The following is a 20,692-nucleotide window of genomic DNA, read 5'->3' as shown; positions in this document are numbered from 1 at the left end:
GATAGTGGGTGATATGAACTGTGATGTGGGAAGGGTGAATGTCAATGTGTCAGGGAAAGTGTTAATGGATATGGTGAGTGATTTTGGTTTAAAGGATATGCAGCGTGCATGCAAGATAACTCCGTTGTTAAATACGTTTTTTTCTGACAGTGGGAGGGTGGAGTCTAGATTGGACTATTGTTTTGTTTCAAAAAATCTGATTCCTGTTAGTTATGCACAGGAGAGGGTGTTTTTTTCGGATCATGTGTGTATGAAGTGTGAACTGGAGCTGCATGTTAATGAGGTGGCTGGGAAAGGTGTGTGGAAGTTGAATGTGAATTTGCTGGAAGGAGGGGGGTGAGAGAAGAGTATGAAAGACATTATGCAGAGTGGTGTGGGTGCAGGAGTGATTTCAGAAATGTGTGTGAATGGTGGGATTGGGTTAAATGGAAAACCAAGAGTTTTTTTTTAAAACTCGGGTACAAGTGTGCAGCTGCAAAGAGAGAAAGGTTTGTTTTTTTAAATGCAAGACTGAGTGTGTTGTATACGTTGAGGGTGGGAGGGATGGATGTGAGTGAAGATTTAGTGAAAGTGAAAAAAGAAGTGAATGATTTTTTGTTAGAAAGAGGGAGGAGTATTGTGTATAGGGCCAAATTAGAGAATTTGGAGAAGAATGAGAAGTGCTCGCGTTTTTTCTTTAAAAAAGTTTTTGGGAAGAGACAGAGTATGAGTGTTTTGAATGGGATGGATGGAAATGAAGTAAGTGGTGCGGACTTGTGTGAGGAAGTGGCAAAGTTTTATGATGATTTGTATGCTGTGAAATGGAGGGATGAAGGTTTGGAGGGTGAGGTGTTGAGTGTTTTGGAAAATAGTTTGAATAGGATAGAAAGGGAAAGTTTGATGGGTGATGTGACGGGTGAAGAAGTATGGAAGGTGGTGTGCAGTATGGCGCTGAATAAAACACCGGGGGAGGATGGTCTACCGGTGGAATTTTATCGTGGGATGTGATTGGGAAGGATTTTGTGGATGTATGTAAGTATATGTGGGCGAATGCAGAGGTGGCAAATGGTATGCGTGCAGGGGTGGTTGTGTTATTGCCAAAAAAAGGTGATTTGAAAAATCTAAAAAATTGGAGGCCGATCACATTGCTAAATTGTGATTATAAGATTTATGCAAAACTTTTGGCTAACAGGATGCGTGGCGTGGTTGGGAGTGCGGTGGGTGAGGAGCAATGTTGTGCGGTGCCTGGAAGACGAATACATGAAAGTTTGTCTATGTTGAGAGATTGTTTGTGGGACTGTATGAATCGTAAGAAAGGGGTGTATGTGTTGAGTTTGGATTTTGAGAAGGCGTATGATAGATTGGCGCATGGTTTTTTGTTAAGCGTGTTGGTGAAGATGGGGTTTCCTTCTGAGTTTGTTGAGAGAGTGAGAAGTTTGTATAAGAATATTTATAGTTGTGTGTTGTTAAATGGAAATGTGGGGAGGAGAGTAAATGTATTTTCGGGTGTTCGGCAGGGGTGTCCTTTGTCCCCTATCGTTTTTATTTGCGCAATTGAGCCTTTGTTATGTCTGTTAAGAAAAGATAAGGTGATTTGGGGTGTGCAAGTACCTGGGGGTGGGGGGAGAGAGTGGAAGATGAGTGGCTATATGGATGATGTGTGTGTGCTGTGTGATTCAGAGTGTTCGGTACGGCGTGTGAAGTTGTTGGTTTCTATTTTTGTGGAGCATCTGCTTTTAAAGTGAATTGGGAGAAGAGTGAGTGTAAGAATTTTGGGGGAAGGAGTCTGAGCGATGATGTTGGAGTGAATGTGGTGAGTGGATCGATAAAGGTTTTGGGTGTGAAATTTTCAGAGAAATTGGATGGAGAGGAAAGCTGGGTGGATGTGAAAGAGAGAGTGGAGCGTAAGTTTAATTTTTGGAGTTTGAGGGATCTTACGTTTTTTGGTAAAATTTTAGTTATTAAGAGTGTTGTGTTACCTATTTTTTTGTATGTTGCGATGGTTTTTCCACCAAGCTACATGTGTATTAGAAGATTAAATAGGGTTTTGTTTGTCTTTTTTTGGGGTTCATGTATGGAGCGTGCGAGGAGAGAGATTGTTATGAAGAGTTTGGATAAGGGGAAACTGGGTTTCCCAAATTTGAATGTTTTTTTCGGCGTGAATATCATGGTGTTTGTACTAGGTGTGATTAGGATGGATGGGAAGTATGCATGTATGTGCAGGTTTTTGTTTGGAAATGTCTTGTTTCGTTTGAAATGGCGTGAAAGATCTTAGGAGCCCTGTGGCTTTTGAGGTTCCTGTGTGGTATGTGTGGGTTTACAAATTTCTAGTGAAGTATGAACTGTGTGATGTGGATGTGAGATTGTTAGAAAAGAAGAAAGCTGTATATAAGAAGATTGAGTGTAGAGAGATGGAATGTGACATTATTGTAGGACGAGCCCATAGGCTGTTCTTGCCAGATTTTAAAATGGTAAGAGGGGATGATGTGCAGAAAGTATGGAAGAAGGTACGTGTGAATGGTATGACAAATAGGCAGAGTGAGATTGTATGGCAGTCATTGCATGGGGTGTTGCCGGTGAGGGAGTTTCTGAAAAATCGGGGTTTAGTGAGGAGTGAGAGGTGTCCGAGGAGTGGATGTGGTGGGAGTGAGAATGTGGTGCATTTGTTTTGGAATTGTCAGTATGCTAGAAGTGTGATTGCTGGTCTGGGTCGTTTGTGTAAGGAGCTGTGTGAAGGCCCCGTCTCACATAGCGAGATCGCTAGCGAGATCGCTGCTGAGTCACAAGTTTTGTGACGCAACAGCGACCTCAGTAGCGATCTCGCTATGTGTGACACGTACCAGCGATCAGGCCCCTGCTGTGAGATCGCTGGTCGTGTCGGAATGGCCTGGACCTTTTTTTGGTCGTTGAGGTCCCGCTGACATCGCTGAATCGGTGTGTGTGACACCGATCCAGCGATGTCTTCACTGGTAACCAGGGAAAACATCGGGTTACTAAGCGCAGGGCCGCGCTTAGTAACCCGATGTTTACCCTGGTTACCAGCGTAAATGTAAAAAAAACAAAACAGTACATACTCACCATCTGATGTCCGTCAGGTCCCTTGCCGTCTGCTTCCTGCTCTGACTGTCTGCCGGCCGTACAGTGAGAGCACAGCAGAGCAGTGACGTCAGCGCTGCGCTCTGCTCTCACTGTACGGCGGCACTCAGTCAGAGCAGGAAGCAGACGGCAAGGGACCTGACGGACATCAGAAGGCGAGTATGTACTGTTTTTTTTTTTTTACATTTACGCTGGTAACCAGGGTAAACATCGGGTTACTAAGCGCGGCCCTGCGCTTAGTAACCCGATGTTTACCCTGGTTACCCGGGTGCTGCAGGGGGACTTCGGCATCGTTGAAGACAGTTTCAACGATGCCGAAGTCGTTCCCCTGATCGTTGGTCGCTGGAGAGAGCTGTCTGTGTGACAGCTCCCCAGCGACCACACAACGACTTACCAACGATCACGGCCAGGTCGTATCGCTGGTCGTGATCGTTGGTAAATCGCTTAGTGAGACGGGGCCTTGAGGTGAGTCTGTTGTCTTTTGAGCTTTTTATGTTTGGATTGGGTATGTGTGGGGAAAAGGAGAGAGTATTGTGGTTGATGATGACATGTATAAAAGAGGTTTTGTGGGATGTGAGGAATGTGTATGTGTTTAAAAGGAAGGATACTGAGGTTAAAAATTGTATAAAAATTATTTTGGGAAAATTGTATTTTTGCTTTGTGTGTGATCAGAGGAGGAGAGGGGAGGTGGATGCAGAGGGAATTTGGAAGACTAAAAAGTGGAAACATTTTGGGAATGTATCTTGAGTAGTGTTGAGCATTCCGATACCGCAAGTATCGGGTATCGGCCGATATTTGCTGTATCGGAATTCCGATACCGAGATCCGATACTTTTGTGGTATCGGGTATCGGTATCGAAACAACATTAATGTAAAAATGTGTAAAAGAGAGAATTAAAATAAAAAATATTGCTATACTCACCTCTCCGACGCAGCCTGCACCTTACCGAGGGAAGCGGCAGCGTTCATTGTTTAAAATTTGCGCTTTTCTTTCCTTACGTGAGGTCCCGGCTTGTGATTGGTCGCGTGCCGCCCATGTGACCGCAACGCAACCAATCACAGCAAGCCGTGACGTAATTTCAGGTCATTCAGTATTTTAAAATTACGCTCCGGCTTTGTGATTGGTTGCGTCGCAGTCACATGGGCGACGCAACCAATCACAGCAAGCCGTGACGTAATTTCAGGTCCTTAAGGATTTTAAAATTACGTCCCGGCTTTGTGATTGGTTGCGTCGCAGTCACATGGGCGACGCAACCAATCACAAGCCGTGACGTCACGGGAGGCTGGACACGCGCGCATTTTAAAATGGCTTCCCGGCTTGTGATTGGTTGACAGCGACGCAACCAATCACAAGCCGGGACGTCACGGGAGGCTGGACTCGCGCGCATTTTAAAATGCGCGCGTGTCCAGCCTCCCGGCTTGTGATTGGTTGACAGCGACGCAACCAATCACAAGCCGGGACGTCACGGGAGGCTGGACTCGCGCGCATTTTAAAATGCGCGCGTGTCCAGCCTCCCGTGACGTCACGGCTTGTGATTGGTTGCGTCGCCCATGTGACAGCGACGCAACCAATCACAAAGCTGAGACGTAATTTTAAAATCCTTAGGGACCTGAAATTACGTCACGGCTTGCTGTGATTGGTTGCGTCGCCCATGTGACTGTGACGCAACCAATCACAAAGCCGGAGCGTAATTTTAAAATACTGAATGACCTGAAATTACGTCACGGCTTGCTGTGATTGGTTGCGTTGCGGTCACATGGGCGGCACGCGACCAATCACAAGCCAGGACTTCACGTAAGGAAAGAAAAGCGCGAATTTTAAGCAAACAACGCTGCCGGTTCCCTCGCTGAGGTTCAGGCTGCGTCGGAGAGGTGAGTATAGCAATATTTTTTATTTTAATTCTTTATTTTACACATTAATATGGTTCCCAGGGCCTGAGGGAGAGTTTCCTCTCCTTCAGACCCTGAGAACCATCAGGGATACCGTCCGATACTTGAGTCCCATTGACTTGTATTGGTATCGGGTATCGGTATCGGATTGGATCCGATACTTTGCCGGTATCGGCCGATACTTTCCGATACCGATACTTTCAAGTATTGGACGGTATCGCTCAACACTAATCTTGAGGTGTTTTTTTTGGTTGTTAATAAAAAAATTTCTTGTGTTTTCCAATGATGATGGGAATAGCGGTGGCACTAAGTATGTGGCACGCTGTTTTCGGAGATGAGTTCCTTATAGTTTTGGTTACCTGACTGTGGAACTTCCCATCTGAGGGAAAAAAAAAACAAACAGCTGTCTGTGGATGGATACCATGTTTTGGCATAGGTGGTTTTCCTTTATTGGATGCTGCCCTTCCCGTGGTTGTTCCTTCCCGGTGAAAGACCTGGCTATTCATTGCTTGCGTTGAGAAACACGTGATGGTGTCTCCGCAGCTTTTCTACATGCATTTGCATATTTCCCATAAGGGATGGGGGCAGTATTCTGGATCACTGCGTTGAGAAACACGTGTTGGTGTCTCCATGGTGTTGGATGTTTTGATCTCCCCGAGGTCATTCATCCTTGTGTTCATGTGTAACATAGAGCCAGAAGCATGAAAAGGAGAACTACAGACTGCAGGATGGCAGGATGGTAAGAAAAATGATAATTTTCCCTAACAATATACAAGTCTGTACAGTAGCTTGTGAATTCATCCCCTTGGCTTTTTACCTATTTTGTTACATTCCAACTTGTGTTTGCATATTTTTGTAAACCGATTTGTGTGTGATGCATCAGCACTAAATGGTCTAAGTTGGTGAAATGAAGTAAGAAAACTGCAAGCATAAATGGAATTAATGGTATCAAATAACTAAAAATTGTCATGTGCATATGTATTCACCCCTTTTGCTATCAAGCCCCGAAAAACTACCTGTGTGCAATCTAAGTCTCACATGTCTGTCATTATATACACGCTTAGACTTTTCTGAAAGGTGTAAGGTTTGTACCCGCTCAGATGCGTAGGAGGAAACAGGAGGCACATTCTCTTTAATGTCCATGTGGGTTTATTTGCTCCATAAACCAGCAAGGCAGCAACAAAAAGGAAAACAGTCCGTACATCAGGCCGACATAGCATAAAAGTCCATAGAAGAGCTCTGCTCTTCTCAGGCCTGACGTCACACAGGCTGTGCAATGTCCATCACTCAGGCTCTATCACAGACACAGAAGGGCTTCCTCCTCTCAATACACAGACTCCTGTCTGTAGTGTCCTGCCTGGACACATGGAAATCTGTCCACACTGACAGACTCCCAAAGACTTCCTCCCATGTGCCAAACACACCTCCATTAAGTAGCCTGAAACCACACCCAGGAACCCATCACATGATTAGACATGTGGTTGTGACATCACCACTGGTCTTGAAACACATATAGAGAGGTATGGTTATGCCCCTTACCCAGGGGTGAGGTATATGGGTAGCCAGACCCTCCCATCTCTCATAGCTACCCGTAACCCGGACCCAAGTATACTAAACAACTCCTTATTGCTTTATGTGCAAAAACACTCCGGGTTACATCGCAGGGAGCATCCATCCCTGTGACACATACCTCCCATTAACCACGTGACCACCAGTCACACCACAAAGGCTACAGAGGCTGCAACACCATTAACAAGAGGCATCACTAACCAAACAACACCATGAAGACCAAGGAGATCTCCAAACAAGTCAGGGACAAAGATGTTGAGGAGTACAAGTCAGGGTTGGATCATCTCTGATGATCCCCCGGAGCACCATCAAATCCATTATCATCAAATGGAAAGCACATGGTGCAACAACAAACCTGCCAAGAGATGGCTGCCCACCAAAACTCTCAGCCCCGGCAAGGAGGGCATTAATCACAGAGGCAGTACAGAGACCAAAGATAACCCTGAAGGAAGTGCAGTTACCAAGCAGAGACTGGAGGATCTATCCACATGACCACAATAAGCCGTAAACATAGAGGTGGCCTTTAAGGAAGAGTGGGCAGAAAAGAGCCTTTACTTACAACCTAAAATTGTAAGGCTCATTTTGAGTTTGCCAAAAGGCATGTGGGAGACTCCCCAAAAGTATGGAGGAAGGTGCTTTGGTCAGATGAGAACAAAATTGAACTTTTTGGCCACCAAGGTAAACTTTATGTCTGGCACCAAACTAACACAGCTCATCACCCCAAGAACATCATCCTCACAGTGAAACATGGTGGTGGCAGAATCATGTTGTGGGAATGCTTTACAGCAGCAAGAACTGGGAAAATGGTCTGAGTCGAGAGGAGATTTGTGTGTGAAATACAGGTATATTTTTGAGCAAATCCTGTTTCAGTCTGTCAGTGATTTGAGGCTGGGACGAAGGTTCACCTCTCAACAAGACAATGACCCAAAGCACACTGCTAAAGCAACATTCGAGTGGTTTAAGGGAAAATGTGTAAATGTTTTGGAGTGGCCTAGTCAAAGCCCAGACCTTAATCCAATTGAGAATATGTGGTCAGACTTGAAGACTGCTGTTTATGTTCACCAGAAAAAAAACATCTAACTTGAAGAAGCTGGGATAGTTTTAAATGAGGAACGTGCAAAAATCCCAGTGGCAAGATGTTGAAAGGTCTAAGAGACTTATCCAAAGAGACTTACAGCTGAAATTGCTGCAAAAGGAGGCTCTACAAAGTACTGACTTAACGAGGTAAATAGATATGCACACTGAAGTTTTCAGTTATTTTGCCCTGTTTGTTATTTGTTTCACAAAAAAAAGAAATCTAAATATTCACAGTTGTAGGCATGTTCTCTACATGAACTGATGCAAACCCTCAAAAAAAATTCCACATTACTAGGTACTTAGTAAAACACACAAAAAATGCCAAGGGGTTGAATACTTTTGCAAGCCATTGTATATTATAAAATTTCATATACTCATTCACTGACAGCTGCGTTTCAATTTTGGGAGCAGTTTTGTATGTGTTGAAAGGTTCAGGTTGCCCCCACTGCAGTTTTCTCCAATATGTTGTTTTTAGTAGGACAAACTCTAATCTTAAAGTGTCTGCATACAGGACAGATTTGTTGTCACCTGTCAATGTTCAGTTTTTTAACACCTAGTATTTTTAATTGCATGTTCTGCACTAATTAATTTCTTAGTCTTTTTTATAGATTGCAGTTCATTATTATGTAAAGCTTCAAATCGTCTGTATAAAACAAATAGTTAAACGCATTTTACCAGAACTTCAAAATTGATTTGCCTTAGCTCTACTGATATTGGATCCGGCACCCTTACCCATCAGCTAATGCAATGTTTACCAGGTTTATCTCCACTAAAGGATACGTGCCCATGATCAGGAATAGCAGCGTTTTGGACGTAGAGTATTTTCACTGCCTCCAAAACGTTACTCTCTAATCAAGTAGTTAAATCTGCATGTTCTTAGTGAACTATGCGGATTTAACGCACCTAATGACTGGCTATGGGGGAGACTATGCAGCGGCCGAAACTAACATGCTGCGTCTCGTAAACCCGCACCGCGGGTGAATTGATGCAGCGGTAACTAGAATCACAGTGGGCATGGGATCTCTATAGATATTTGTTCAAAAAATAGTAAAGGTCATCCCACCATGACAAGGTGAACCCAATCAGGATGGACCCTACCTCTTGTAGTTCACCCCACTATGTGTCAGTAGACCTCAAAATAGATAGGAGCAGAGCAGAACCCAGACCTGACTGTTTTGGACTAACCTGTGGAAAGCTATATAGGCAAGATGAAATATGCTCTGCCCTGCATATTTTGAGATCTGCTGACACATAGCGAGGAGAAGAGTTAGGGTCCTTTCTGATTGGGTTACACCTTGACATGGTGGGATGGCGTTTATGTTCTTTTAATCAAAATAGTGTCAACTAAGTATCCTATGTTATTTACATGTACTACTAATTTATTTCCATATTTTTTGGACTATTAGAACCTGTTTTTACCCCAAATTTGGGGCAAAAATGGGGGTGTGACTTATAGACCAAACGTAGCTTACAGGGATGAGGGGGCAGCGGCAGGAGTCAGGCAATTTTACTGGCCCTGGGCTGGGATGAGGGTGTTTGGCGGTGCAATGCCGCAAGTCCCATGCTGGTAGGAGCGGGGTGTTCGGCTGTGCTGGGACTCAGCCAACATTTTGTGAAAGCTCAGAGCCCCCATGCTTCCATGGTTTCAATGCGGTGGACCCTGAGAAAATGGCCCCCAGAAGCGGCACGGGCGCAGATTGAGATCTCGTGAGCTAAGATCTCATAGAACCATAGAATGTTATAGTTGGAAGGGACCTCCTGGGTCATCTGGTCCAATGCCCTGCTCAAAAGTCACTGAGTCCATCGCATTGAAATGATGGAAATGCAGGGGTTCCCTGCTTTCACATAATGTTGGCAGAGCCCCTGCAACATTGAGTACCTCCGAGCACCCCCTTCTACCAGCCTGGGATGGGACTTGCAGCATCACCCCGCAGCATTGCACCTCCAAACACCTCCTGTGACCCTGCTCCAGCACCGCCACCGGCAAGCTGAATTCGGACTGTAAAGATGGACCCCCATTAGACACATTACATTTTTTCCCTATTTTCCTCCTGAAAATTTGGGGTACGTCTTATAGTCCAGCGCGTCTTATAGTCCAAAAAAGGTGGTACTTACTACAGAGTTTTGCTCATCTGAGAGCAGAATAATGTAGGGGCTAAGATCCTGATTCCAGCGATGTGTCACTTACTGGGCGTTTGCTATCATTTTGATAACATCACTGTTTTGTCTACTGCAGATATAGCAGTTCTCTGAATGTAAAGCTCTGTACAGCCCTCCCCTCACCACTGATTGAAAGTTTTCTGCCTATGCACAGTGCACACAGAAATCTGCCAATCAGTGGTGGGGCAGGGCTATACAGAGCACATGAATGAGGAAGACTATATGGCACCAGATGTACTAATCCTATAGTGATAATCGCCTGCTAATAATAATAACTAAGGAGCCCAATATGTGACACATCATTGTAATCAGGGTCTCTGTCTCTAAATTATGCTGCTCTCAGATTAGGTGATAAAAATCTGGTGACATTCCCTTTAATTCAAAGAGACTGAGCTGCTGTACCAAACACATCTACTCTGTAGCTGTGCCTGGAAACAATGAAGGAGATGAGATTGTTGGGAATTCTGTGGCCACATTGGTGTCTCAAATATTTTTTCCATCACACATAGGTACTGTACTTATAAAAACATATGTAGTGAAATAGGCACACTTTTCACATGCATCCTAAGATTTCCATATAGGACTAACCTACAATGCAGGAAAAAGACCTATTTTACAGATCAGTAGTCGGAAATGTTGCTCCAAGCATCGTGCTTATGATGAATGCTTTAATGTCCAATTCATCAGGCTGCCAGATGAAGCTTAATCACCCTTCCCCCAAGCCAGTGACTGCATTGTGGTGGGGGTCCAAATGGCCTGTGGGATTCAATGGTTTCTCACTATTTTTAATTCTCCACTGTCTCCAGGAAGAAAGATAAACTTGTGTCCACCTGTCTCCATGGTTACAGACTACAAGAAAATCCAGTGTAGTCGGATTCTACTGTCAAACTGTTTTATAACTTTCCCTTATGTATGATAATCTACCAAACATATGTTAGCGTAAATAGATGGATTGGAGGTATTTCTAGAGGAGCAAACTATACAGGATTTCACAGCAATTTGTAAAAACGGAGACACTTAAGCCTGTAGACACAAAACGGGAGGTGATTTTTTTTTAAATTCAAGTCAGTTTGCAAAGCTGCTCCATTTTTATAGATACTTAAGAAAATAATTTATATACAGTAGTAAACACATTTTGAGGGTAACAGATAAAAGAAATGCATGTGATGTGGACTATTAGTTCTGATTCTATCTGTCCAACCCTATATGACTCTCCAGGTCAGTTCTCGCCATTTTTCTATTTTCAACGGCTTCTTTTGATTGCTGGATGTTCATTCTTGTGTCATTCTTGATGGTGTCCAGCCAACGGCCTTCAGACTCACCAGTTTCCTTTTACCCCTCCCTGATCATTCCAAGTATCATTTCCCTTTATAGTGAATTTTACCTCACCAAATATCTAAAATAGGTCTGAAGATTTTGCCATCCTGGTAGAAATGAACTAATAAATTTGAGTGGAAATGAATTAGAACCAAATTTTTCAAATATCCGTAATTGCCAAAATGCAGATTTGTTTCCATACGGATTCATTAAAAGAGCCATAAAAAGGTTAAAAAAAGTTTTAAAAAAGACTTATACTCGATTTACTGCTCTCCCCTCAGACTGTTCTTCTCACCATCACTGCATCTTCTGATCCCACTGTGAGCACTGAAATCCCTTCCACGCTGGCTCTGACGAGGCATGGCTTGGTTTGGCACAGACACTCAAAAGGTCACTTCAGGGATTTCAGCCCAAGCGGTGGTGATCAGAAGCTACGATAAGACCGAACAGGTGACGGTGAGGAGCGGAGGGGCTGGAGAGGTAAACGGTGAGGTGGGTATAAGGTTTTTTTTTCTTGCTAATGAGAGAGAATCTAATAAGGGACATTAAATTTCAGAGGAAAAAAAACGCGATCAGGTGAATTCAAATTTTGTCTGATCTGCCCATCTCTAGTTCTTGGTCCAACTATGGATTTATGTGACTACCAACATCAATGTTAATGATTAGAGATGAGCGAGTATACTCATTGCTCGGGTCTCCCCGACCATGCTCGGGTGATCTCCGAGTATTTGAATGTGCTAGGAGAATTAGTTTTCCTCGCCTCAGCTGCATGATTTACAGCTGCTAGACAGGCTGAATACATGTGAGGAATGCCTGTTTGTTAGAGAATTCCCACATGTACTCAGGCTGTCCAGAAGCCGTAAATCATGCAGCTGAGGCGATAAAAACTAAATCTCCGAGCACATCCAAATACTCAGAGATCACCGAACATGCTCGGGGAGACCCGAGCAACAATGCCATTCGCCCATCACTATTAATGATCCAAGATGTACACTGGATTCATAGACGTCTAATGCGAAAAGGTCTAAAGAATGTCCTTACAATGTTACCAAAGAAGAAGGAAAAGCATACAAAAATATACATTTTTTAGGATGATATAATAACAATCACAATATACGTGACAGAACATTTGATTATAATTAATCACAAATTACACATACCCTTTTGTTACTGTAAAATGGGTCAAGATCCTCCATTGGTTCCGTGACCATTTCTGGAGGTACGTCTCCATATATAAAAGGCAAGCCTTTGCCTGCTTCCACGTCCGAAGTGGGCTTGGGGCCATTTTCATCATCATCATCTCTTCGATCCTTTGAAGGTTTTTTAGCCTTTTCTTCAGCAAAACGCTTCTCGATAGCAGCAAGAGATTCTCTAGTGAGCAAGCGAAGGCTGTCAGGTCCTCGTGGGGGTAAAAGTGGCTGCTCCATCTTCTCATCCTGCACTAATTACCAATCAGCCTCTCACACATGAAGGTGCTAGGAAAAAGGAAAGGAAAATTAACTTCAATGGTGCAAATAATCAACATTCCAACCATTGTGGATGCATACGAATACTATTTACACCAAATTGTACAAAATAAGACAATGACGCAAAATGTACACCAAATAGTAGGTAACAAGGGAAGACAAAGAAATCTTATCAAAAAGAAAACGCTTATTATTTTCACAACCAACCAGTCCTTAATCCATAGGAACTTTCGGGTATGTTCCCATGATGAGTTTTTGGTGAGCTTTTTACATTAAGTATTTTCGAAAAAAATGCAAGTAACCTATAGAAGCAGAAATTGGGCAGAAAATCTGCAACATCAAAAACTCACCAAAAGCTCATTGTGGAAATGTAGCCTTAACCTGGTTACAGCCTCATGTAGTAGGATTATTAGTGTGCCACTGATTGAATTTTTGCATGATCTTCAGATCCAGAGGGTAAGTTATTGTGAAAGAGTGTAGGGGGGAATCAAATTATTTTTCCACTGCATAATTACAAATTAAGTTCAAACTGCTTGATTGTTGTTAATGGTGACATAGTTTTACAGATATCAACAATAGATAAACCATTTGTGATTAATTTATTTCATTTAAGTTTATGGGGGTAGGTAAAAGAGGGGGTGTTGACAACAGATCATGCCTATATATTATCTGAGTATCGGTGGGGGGCTTTAAATTGGCACGAGGCACCAAGAGTAAAGGTCCTTTCTTCCCAACCTTTTATTTGGGGCTTCAAGTACAGTTGAATTATGGAAAATGGAGGCAGGAAGTGCCGTTAGGTCATTTCGGCGAGGGGTGGTGTTTGGGTTCTTGGAGATGGTGGCAAAATTGTGGTGGTGGGTTGTACATCGGGTGGATAGTAACCTCCCCTTTATGTTTGGATTTTGGTTCATTGCCTGGAGGAAATTGGTACTCTTCGCGGTGGGGTCCCTGGGAATCAGTGTTATGAAAAAGGTTCTCTGGCAATGAAGGTGCCCCCGAGCCTGTGGTTGAGGTTGGGGGTAATGCTGGACGGTTCATTATTTATTGGTTTCTACCAGGTTTCAGAGCTCCAGGAACCTCCTTACTGACAAGTTATTTATGGTTGTAATGTTTGTATACTAAAAGGCTGATTTGGCTAATGAATCCAAAGTAAGGCGGTATGAGTGTTATTGGGTCGGGATCTGTGGGAGTGTGGTGGTGATGTGAAATAGTTGGGTGGTAGTAAGGGGACAGCCTGAGGGAAGCATCTACAATACTACAGTCATAGAGCTGTGCTTTTTTGGCTCTGTTTACTGTGCACATCTGGGAGCTCAAAGAAGCTTATCGGTGGGTGTTAGTGGTTTTGGACCCCTATTGATCTGATATTAATGATGACCTACCCTTAGCATAGCACAGCAATTTCAAAATCATTGAAAACCTCTTTAAATAGATTCTACTTCAAACTCCCCACCCCAAAAAACCATGGTGATCTTAACAATACTGTGCATACTGAAAGGAATCTAATACTCTCTCGCATTTCTCAATGGGGACTGTAATCTTCCAACAAGCAGCACAATAGAGCAAATGAAATATAACATATCACTTAACAAGTTCAAAGGAGGATCTGCAGACTCAGAAACGGGGCGCATGACGCCCTCTGTTCACTCCCTTGACAGCAGAACAGCAGGAGTCGGCTTTTTTCCCTTTTATGCATCTTGTTATGATATATAGGCCGCGGGTTTAGATTTCTAAACCATTTTAATGAATGTAACTTTGCCACTTTGCATTGGAATTTGGCAAGAAAGGCCGGCGTGATCCTGCTATTCTACTCTCAAGAATGAAAAAAGACCCTGGCTACTGCTCAGTCTGTCGGTCAAAAAGGTGACGGTAAAAAAACTGATACCCTATGTGAAATGAGGCGGGCTGGTTTGGAAAACCAATGTGCTAAAATCCGACTTCTTCCCACACTTATTCCCTAGACCAGGGGTTGAGAATCTTTTTTCTGCCAAGGGCCATTTGGATATTTATACCATCCTTCGGGGGCCGTACAAACTCCGCCCACAAAGTACAGCCTGACTCTGGCACTGGTTTCAGGACGTAATCTTTCATTGCATGCCCTTCAGTGTTCAATAGTGAACACTGCATGTGTTGTGTGCTATCAGAGCAAGAAGAAATTAATGAGCTGGTTGTAATCAAAATAAACCTCCCTGCCCAAGAATGCGGGCAGGGATAAAAGGTCATCGAGGGCCGTAAATGGCCCTGGGGCCTGAGGTTCCCCACTCCTGCCCTAGACTGACAGATCTCTTGGTATACATACACATAAGTAAAGACATGTCAGTGTAGGGGGAAGGGGTTGAGAAGGGAGAAGCCACCAGGGACTTGCCTTGGGCTTATCTGAGTTACTTAGTCACCGGACGACTTTTCAAATTATGTTTCCTTTCAAATGTCACATCGTTGCTGCATTAATGCAGCCAGCAGGGGCATAACAATCGCAGCGGTAGACGATGCGTAGAGTCAGAGGGTCCATCAACGCCAGCGCTGTTTTCAGCTAAACGTGCGGCCTCAAACACATTCCATTGAAATGTATTGCCAGGCAGAGAGTCACCGGCTCCCAGCACCACAATAACTATACACCCCGCCTGCCAATCAGCTTGGATTCCTAGTGCTTGTATGCATATAATCTAAGTATAATACTCGATGCAGATCTGTCACCAATTTCACAATACGAACTTTGTACATGAAATCAGTCTTCCACATGATGAGGTTGGTGTACTTACTCTGAAAATCTAAGTCAGAATTGCTGCATATTTCTGATTTTCAAAGTACAAAAGCCCCATCAGGTCTAAGAGATCTTATAAACATCATTTTAAAAAGGTCTGTTAAAGAAGTTGTCCATTACTTGAACAACTTCTTCTCATACCCCTTGCTTAGCCCTAATAAAATAATAAAACCTATACTCACCTCCCGTGCCGGCGCTGTTCTCGCTCTCCCTGGGGCTCCTGTGCGGTGTTGTTATTTAACTGACTGTGTTTATTGATTTTTACAAAAATTTAAAGGGGAAGGATGAGGATGAGGAAAAGGAAGGAAACAAGGAAGTGGGAGGGGGAGGTAAGGGAAAGGGTGAGGGGAGGGGGATAACAATAAAAACTAGAAAACTCCGTAGATACAACGTTCCATCACATTTGTATATGAAATTAAAGCAGTTGTAGAGTGTATCTACCTTTAAAGTTATATTATGATTTGGAAGTTCTTAGTGACCAGTATATAAAGGTAAACCAAGAAGAATACAAACATTGTGTGTTGACCAGATCAGCAAGTAATATCCTTCAGCCAGACATTGACTCCAAGAGTCAAGAAACAGTTTAAGCACCAAGATATTTCTTGGATTTTGGAAATAGCAGAAATTGATTTCCATTTATCCCATTTCTTAGAGTGTTTTTTTAAGTTTCCATTAATAATGGCAAAGCGTTATATTTTTTCCAAAATATCTGAAAATTTAGGTACATCTACTCTTTTCCAGTACAGTGCCAGGGAATTCTGTCATGATCTCAATGGCAAGAGATCATAGCATCAGCATATATAGGAACTAGCTCTTGGAAGATGGAAACTGAGCTGACCATGAACTAAACCTAACGCACAACTAGCAGTGGCCGGGTAGCATGCCTACGTTGATTCTAGATGCCCAGCACCAGCCGGAGGACTAAATAAAACTAGCAGAGGAAAATATTAGTCCTAGCTCACCTCTAGAGAAATACCCCGAAAGGAGACAGAGGCCCCCCACATGTATTGGCGGTGAATAAAGATGAAATAACAAACGTAGTATGAAAATAGGTTTAGCAAATTTGAGGTCCACTTACTACATAGCAGAAGACAGGAAGGACACTTTCATGGTCAGCTAAAAACCCTATCAAAACACCATCCAGAAATTACTTTAAAACTCTGGCATTAACTCATAACACCAGAGTGGCAATTCCTGTTCACAAGAGCTTTCCAGACACAGTAACGAAACTACAGCTGTGAACTGGAACAAAAATGCAAAAACAAACATGGACAAGAGTCCAACTTATCTAGTAGTTGTCTAGGAGCAGGAACAAGCACAGAGAGGCTTCTGATAACATTGTTGACCGGCAAGCAACTAACAGAGCAGCAAGGTTATATAGCGACTCCCACATCTTGATGGGAACAGGTGAACAGAGAAGATGAAGACACCAGTTCAATTCCACCAGTAGCCACCGGGGGAGCCCAGAATCCAAATTCACAACAGTACCCCCCCCTCAAGGAGGGGGCACCGAACCCTCACCAGAACCACCAGGGCGATCAGGATGGGCCCTATGAAAGGCACGAACCAGATCAGAGGCATGAACATCAGATGCATTCACCCAAGAATTATCCTCCTGGCCGTATCCCTTCCACTTGACCAGATACTGGAGTCTCCGTCTGGAAACACGAGAGTCTAAGATTTTCTCCACAACGTACTCCAACTCACCCTCAACCAACACCGGAGCAGGAGGCTCAACGGAAGGCACAACCGGTACCTCATACCTGCGCAATAATGACCGATGAAAAACGTTATGAATAGAAAAGGATGCAGGGAGGTCCAAACGGAAGGAAACAGGGTTAAGAATCTCCAATATCTTATACGGGCCGATGAACCGAGGCTTAAACTTAGGAGAAGAGACCCTCATAGGGACAAAACGAGAAGACAACCACACCAAGTCCCCAACACGAAGACGAGGACCAACACGACGACGGCGGTTAGCAAAAAGCTGAGTCTTCTCCTGGGACAACCTCAAATTGTCCACCACCTGCCCCCAGATCAGATGCAATCTCTCCACCACAGCATCCACTCCAGGACAATCCGAAGATTCCACCTGACCAGAGGAAAATCGAGGATGAAACCCCGAATTACAGAAAAACGGGGACACCAAAGTGGCAGAGCTGGCCCGATTATTGAGAGCGAACTCCGCCAATGGCAAAAAAGCAACCCAATCATCCTGGTCAGCAGACACAAAACACCTCAGATATGTCTCCAGGGTCTGATTAATCCGCTCAGTCTGGCCATTCGTCTGAGGATGGAAAGCGGACGAAAAAGATAAATCTATGCCCATCCTAGCACAGAATGCCCGCCAAAATCTAGACACGAATTGGGTCCCTCTGTCAGAAACGATATTCTCAGGAATACCATGCAAACGAACAACATTTTGAAAAAACAGAGGAACCAACTCGGAAGAAGAAGGCAACTTGGGCAGAGGAACCAAATGGACCATCTTAGAGAAACGGTCACACACCACCCAGATGACAGACATCTTCTGAGAAACAGGCAGATCTGAAATAAAATCCATCGAGATGTGCGTCCAAGGCCTCTTAGGAATAGGCAAGGGCAACAACAATCCACTAGCCCGAGAACAACAAGGCTTGGCCCGAGCACAAACGTCACAAGACTGCACAAAGCCTCGCACATCTCGTGACAGGGAAGGCCACCAGAAGGACCTTGCCACCAAATCCCTGGTACCAAAAATGCCAGGATGACCTGCCAACGCAGAAGAATGAACCTCAGAGATGACTCTACTGGTCCAATCATCAGGAACAAACAGTTTATCAGGTGGGCAACGATCAGGTCTATCCGCCTGAAACTCCTGCAAGGCCCGCCGCAGGTCTGGAGAAACGGCTGACAATACCACTCCATCCTTAAGGATACCTGTGGGCTCAGAGTTACCAGGCGAGTCAGGCTCAAAACTCCTAGAAAGGGCATCCGCCTTAACATTCTTAGAACCCGGTAGGTATGACACCACAAAATTAAACCGAGAGAAAAATAATGACCAGCGCGCCTGTCTAGGATTCAGGCGCCTGGCGGTCTCAAGATAAATCAAATTTTTGTGGTCAGTCAATACCACCACCTGATGTCTGGCCCCCTCAAGCCAATGGCGCCACTCCTCAAAAGCCCACTTCATGGCCAAAAGCTCCCGATTCCCAACATCATAATTCCGCTCAGCGGGCGAAAATTTACGGGAAAAGAAGGCACAAGGCCTCATCACGGAGCAGTCAGAACTTTTCTGCGACAACACTGCCCCAGCTCCGATCTCAGAAGCGTCGACCTCAACCTGAAAAGGTAGAGCAACATCAGGCTGACGCAACACAGGGGCAGAGGAAAAACGGCGCTTAAGCTCCCGAAAGGCCTCCACAGCATCAGGGGACCAATCAGCAACATCAGCACCCTTCTTAGTCAAATCGGTCAATGGCTTAGCAATATCCGAAAAACCAGCAATAAATCGACGATAAAAGTTAGCAAAGCCCAAAAATTTCTGAAGACTCTTAAGAGAAGAGGGCTGCGTCCAATCACAAATAGCTTGAACCTTGACAGGATCCATTTCAATGGAAGAGGGGGAAAAAATATATCCCAAAAAGGAAATCCTCTGTACCCCAAAAACACACTTAGAACCCTTCACACACAAAGAATTAGACCGCAAAACCTGAAAAACCCTCCTGACTTGCTGGACATGAGAGTCCCAGTCATCCGAAAAAATCAGAATATCATCCAGATACACAATCATAAATTTATCCAAATAATCGCGAAAAATATCATGCATAAAGGACTGGAAAACTGACGGAGCATTTGAAAGACCAAAAGGCATCACTAAATACTCAAAGTGGCCCTCGGGCGTATTAAATGCGGTTTTCCACTCATCCCCCTGCCTGATTCGCACCAAATTATACGCCCCACGAAGGTCAATCTTAGAGAACCACTTGGCCCCCTTTATGCGAGCAAACAAATCAGTCAGCAACGGCAATGGGTATTGATATTTAACAGTGATTTTATTCAAAAGCCGATAATCAATACATGGTCTCAAAGAGCCGTCTTTTTTTGACACAAAGAAAAAACCGGCTCCTAAGGGAGATGACGATGGACGAATATGTCCCTTTTCCAAGGACTCCTTTATATATTCACGCATAGCAGCATGTTCAGGCACAGACAGATTAAATAAACGACCCTTTGGGTATTTACTACCCGGGATTAAATCTATGGCACAATCGCACTCTCGGTGCGGAGGTAACGAACCAAGCTTGGATTCTTCAAAGACGTCACGATAGTCAGACAGGAACTCAGGAATTTCAGAGGGAATAGATGATGAAATGGAAACCACAGGTACATCCCCATGAGCCCCCTTACATCCCCAGCTCAACACAGACATAGCTTTCCAGTCGAGGACTGGGTTGTGAGATTGCAGCCAAGGCAATCCTAGCACCAAATCATCATGTAGATTATACAGCACCAGAAAGCGAATAATCTCCTGGTGATCCGGATTAATACGCATAGTTACTTGTGTCCAGTATTGTGGTTTATTATTAGCCAATGGGGTGGAGTCAATCCCCTTCAGAGGAATAGGAGTCTCCAAAGGCTCTAAATCATACCCACAGCGTTTGGCAAAGGACCAATCCATAAGACTCAAAGCGGCGCCAGAGTCGACATAGGCGTCCGTGGTAATAGATGACAAAGAGCAAATCAGGGTCACAGATAGAATAAACTTAGACGGTAAGGTGCAAATGGAAACAGATTTACCAAGCTTTTTAGTGCGCTTAGAGCATGCTGATATAACATGAGTAGAATCACCACAATAGAAACACAACCCATTTTTCCGTCTAAAATTCTGCCGCTCGCTTCGGGACAGAATTCTATCACACTGCATACTCTCTGGCGATTTCTCAGTGGACACCGCCAGATGGTGCACTGGTTTGCGCTCCCGCAAACGCCTATCGATCTGAATAGCCATTGTCATGGACTCATTCAGACCCGCAGGCACAGGGAACCCCACCATAACATCCTTAATGGCATCAGAGAGACCCTCTCTGAAAGTCGCCGCCAGGGCGCACTCATTCCACTGAGTAAGCACAGACCATTTACGGAATCTTTGGCAGTAAATTTCCGCTTCATCTTGCCCCTGAGATAGGGACATCAAAGTTTTTTCTGCCTGAAGCTCCAAATGAGGTTCGTCATAAAGCAACCCCAAGGCCAGAAAAAACGCATCCACATTGAGCAACGCAGGATCCCCTGGTGTCAATGAAAAAGCCCAGTCTTGAGGGTCGCCCCGGAGCAAGGAAATCACAATCCTGACCTGCTGTGCAGGATCTCCGGCAGAGCGAGATTTCAGGGACAAAAATAAT

At 44.1% G+C, this 20,692-nt stretch overlaps 1 protein-coding gene across 2 annotated transcripts in view; it reads right to left on the bottom strand.

Moving 5' to 3' along the window:
* LOC143784497 (sodium channel protein type 2 subunit alpha-like) overlaps window positions 1-20,692 on the bottom strand; it is a 230,078-nt gene that overhangs the window by 150,688 nt on the left and 58,698 nt on the right. For both annotated transcript variants that reach the window (XM_077272796.1, XM_077272795.1), the window contains exon 2: window positions 12,248-12,562. In XM_077272796.1, coding sequence (XP_077128911.1) covers window positions 12,248-12,514 — 267 coding nt within the window. In that variant the 5' untranslated portion in view covers window positions 12,515-12,562. The remainder of the gene's footprint in view (window positions 1-12,247; window positions 12,563-20,692) is intronic.

Source organism: Ranitomeya variabilis, chromosome 7, assembly GCF_051348905.1.
Source record: "Ranitomeya variabilis isolate aRanVar5 chromosome 7, aRanVar5.hap1, whole genome shotgun sequence".
Lineage (NCBI taxonomy): Eukaryota > Metazoa > Chordata > Amphibia > Anura > Dendrobatidae > Ranitomeya > Ranitomeya variabilis.
Note: the sequence above shows the minus strand (reverse complement) of the source record. Positions and strands in the feature narration are given on the sequence as shown.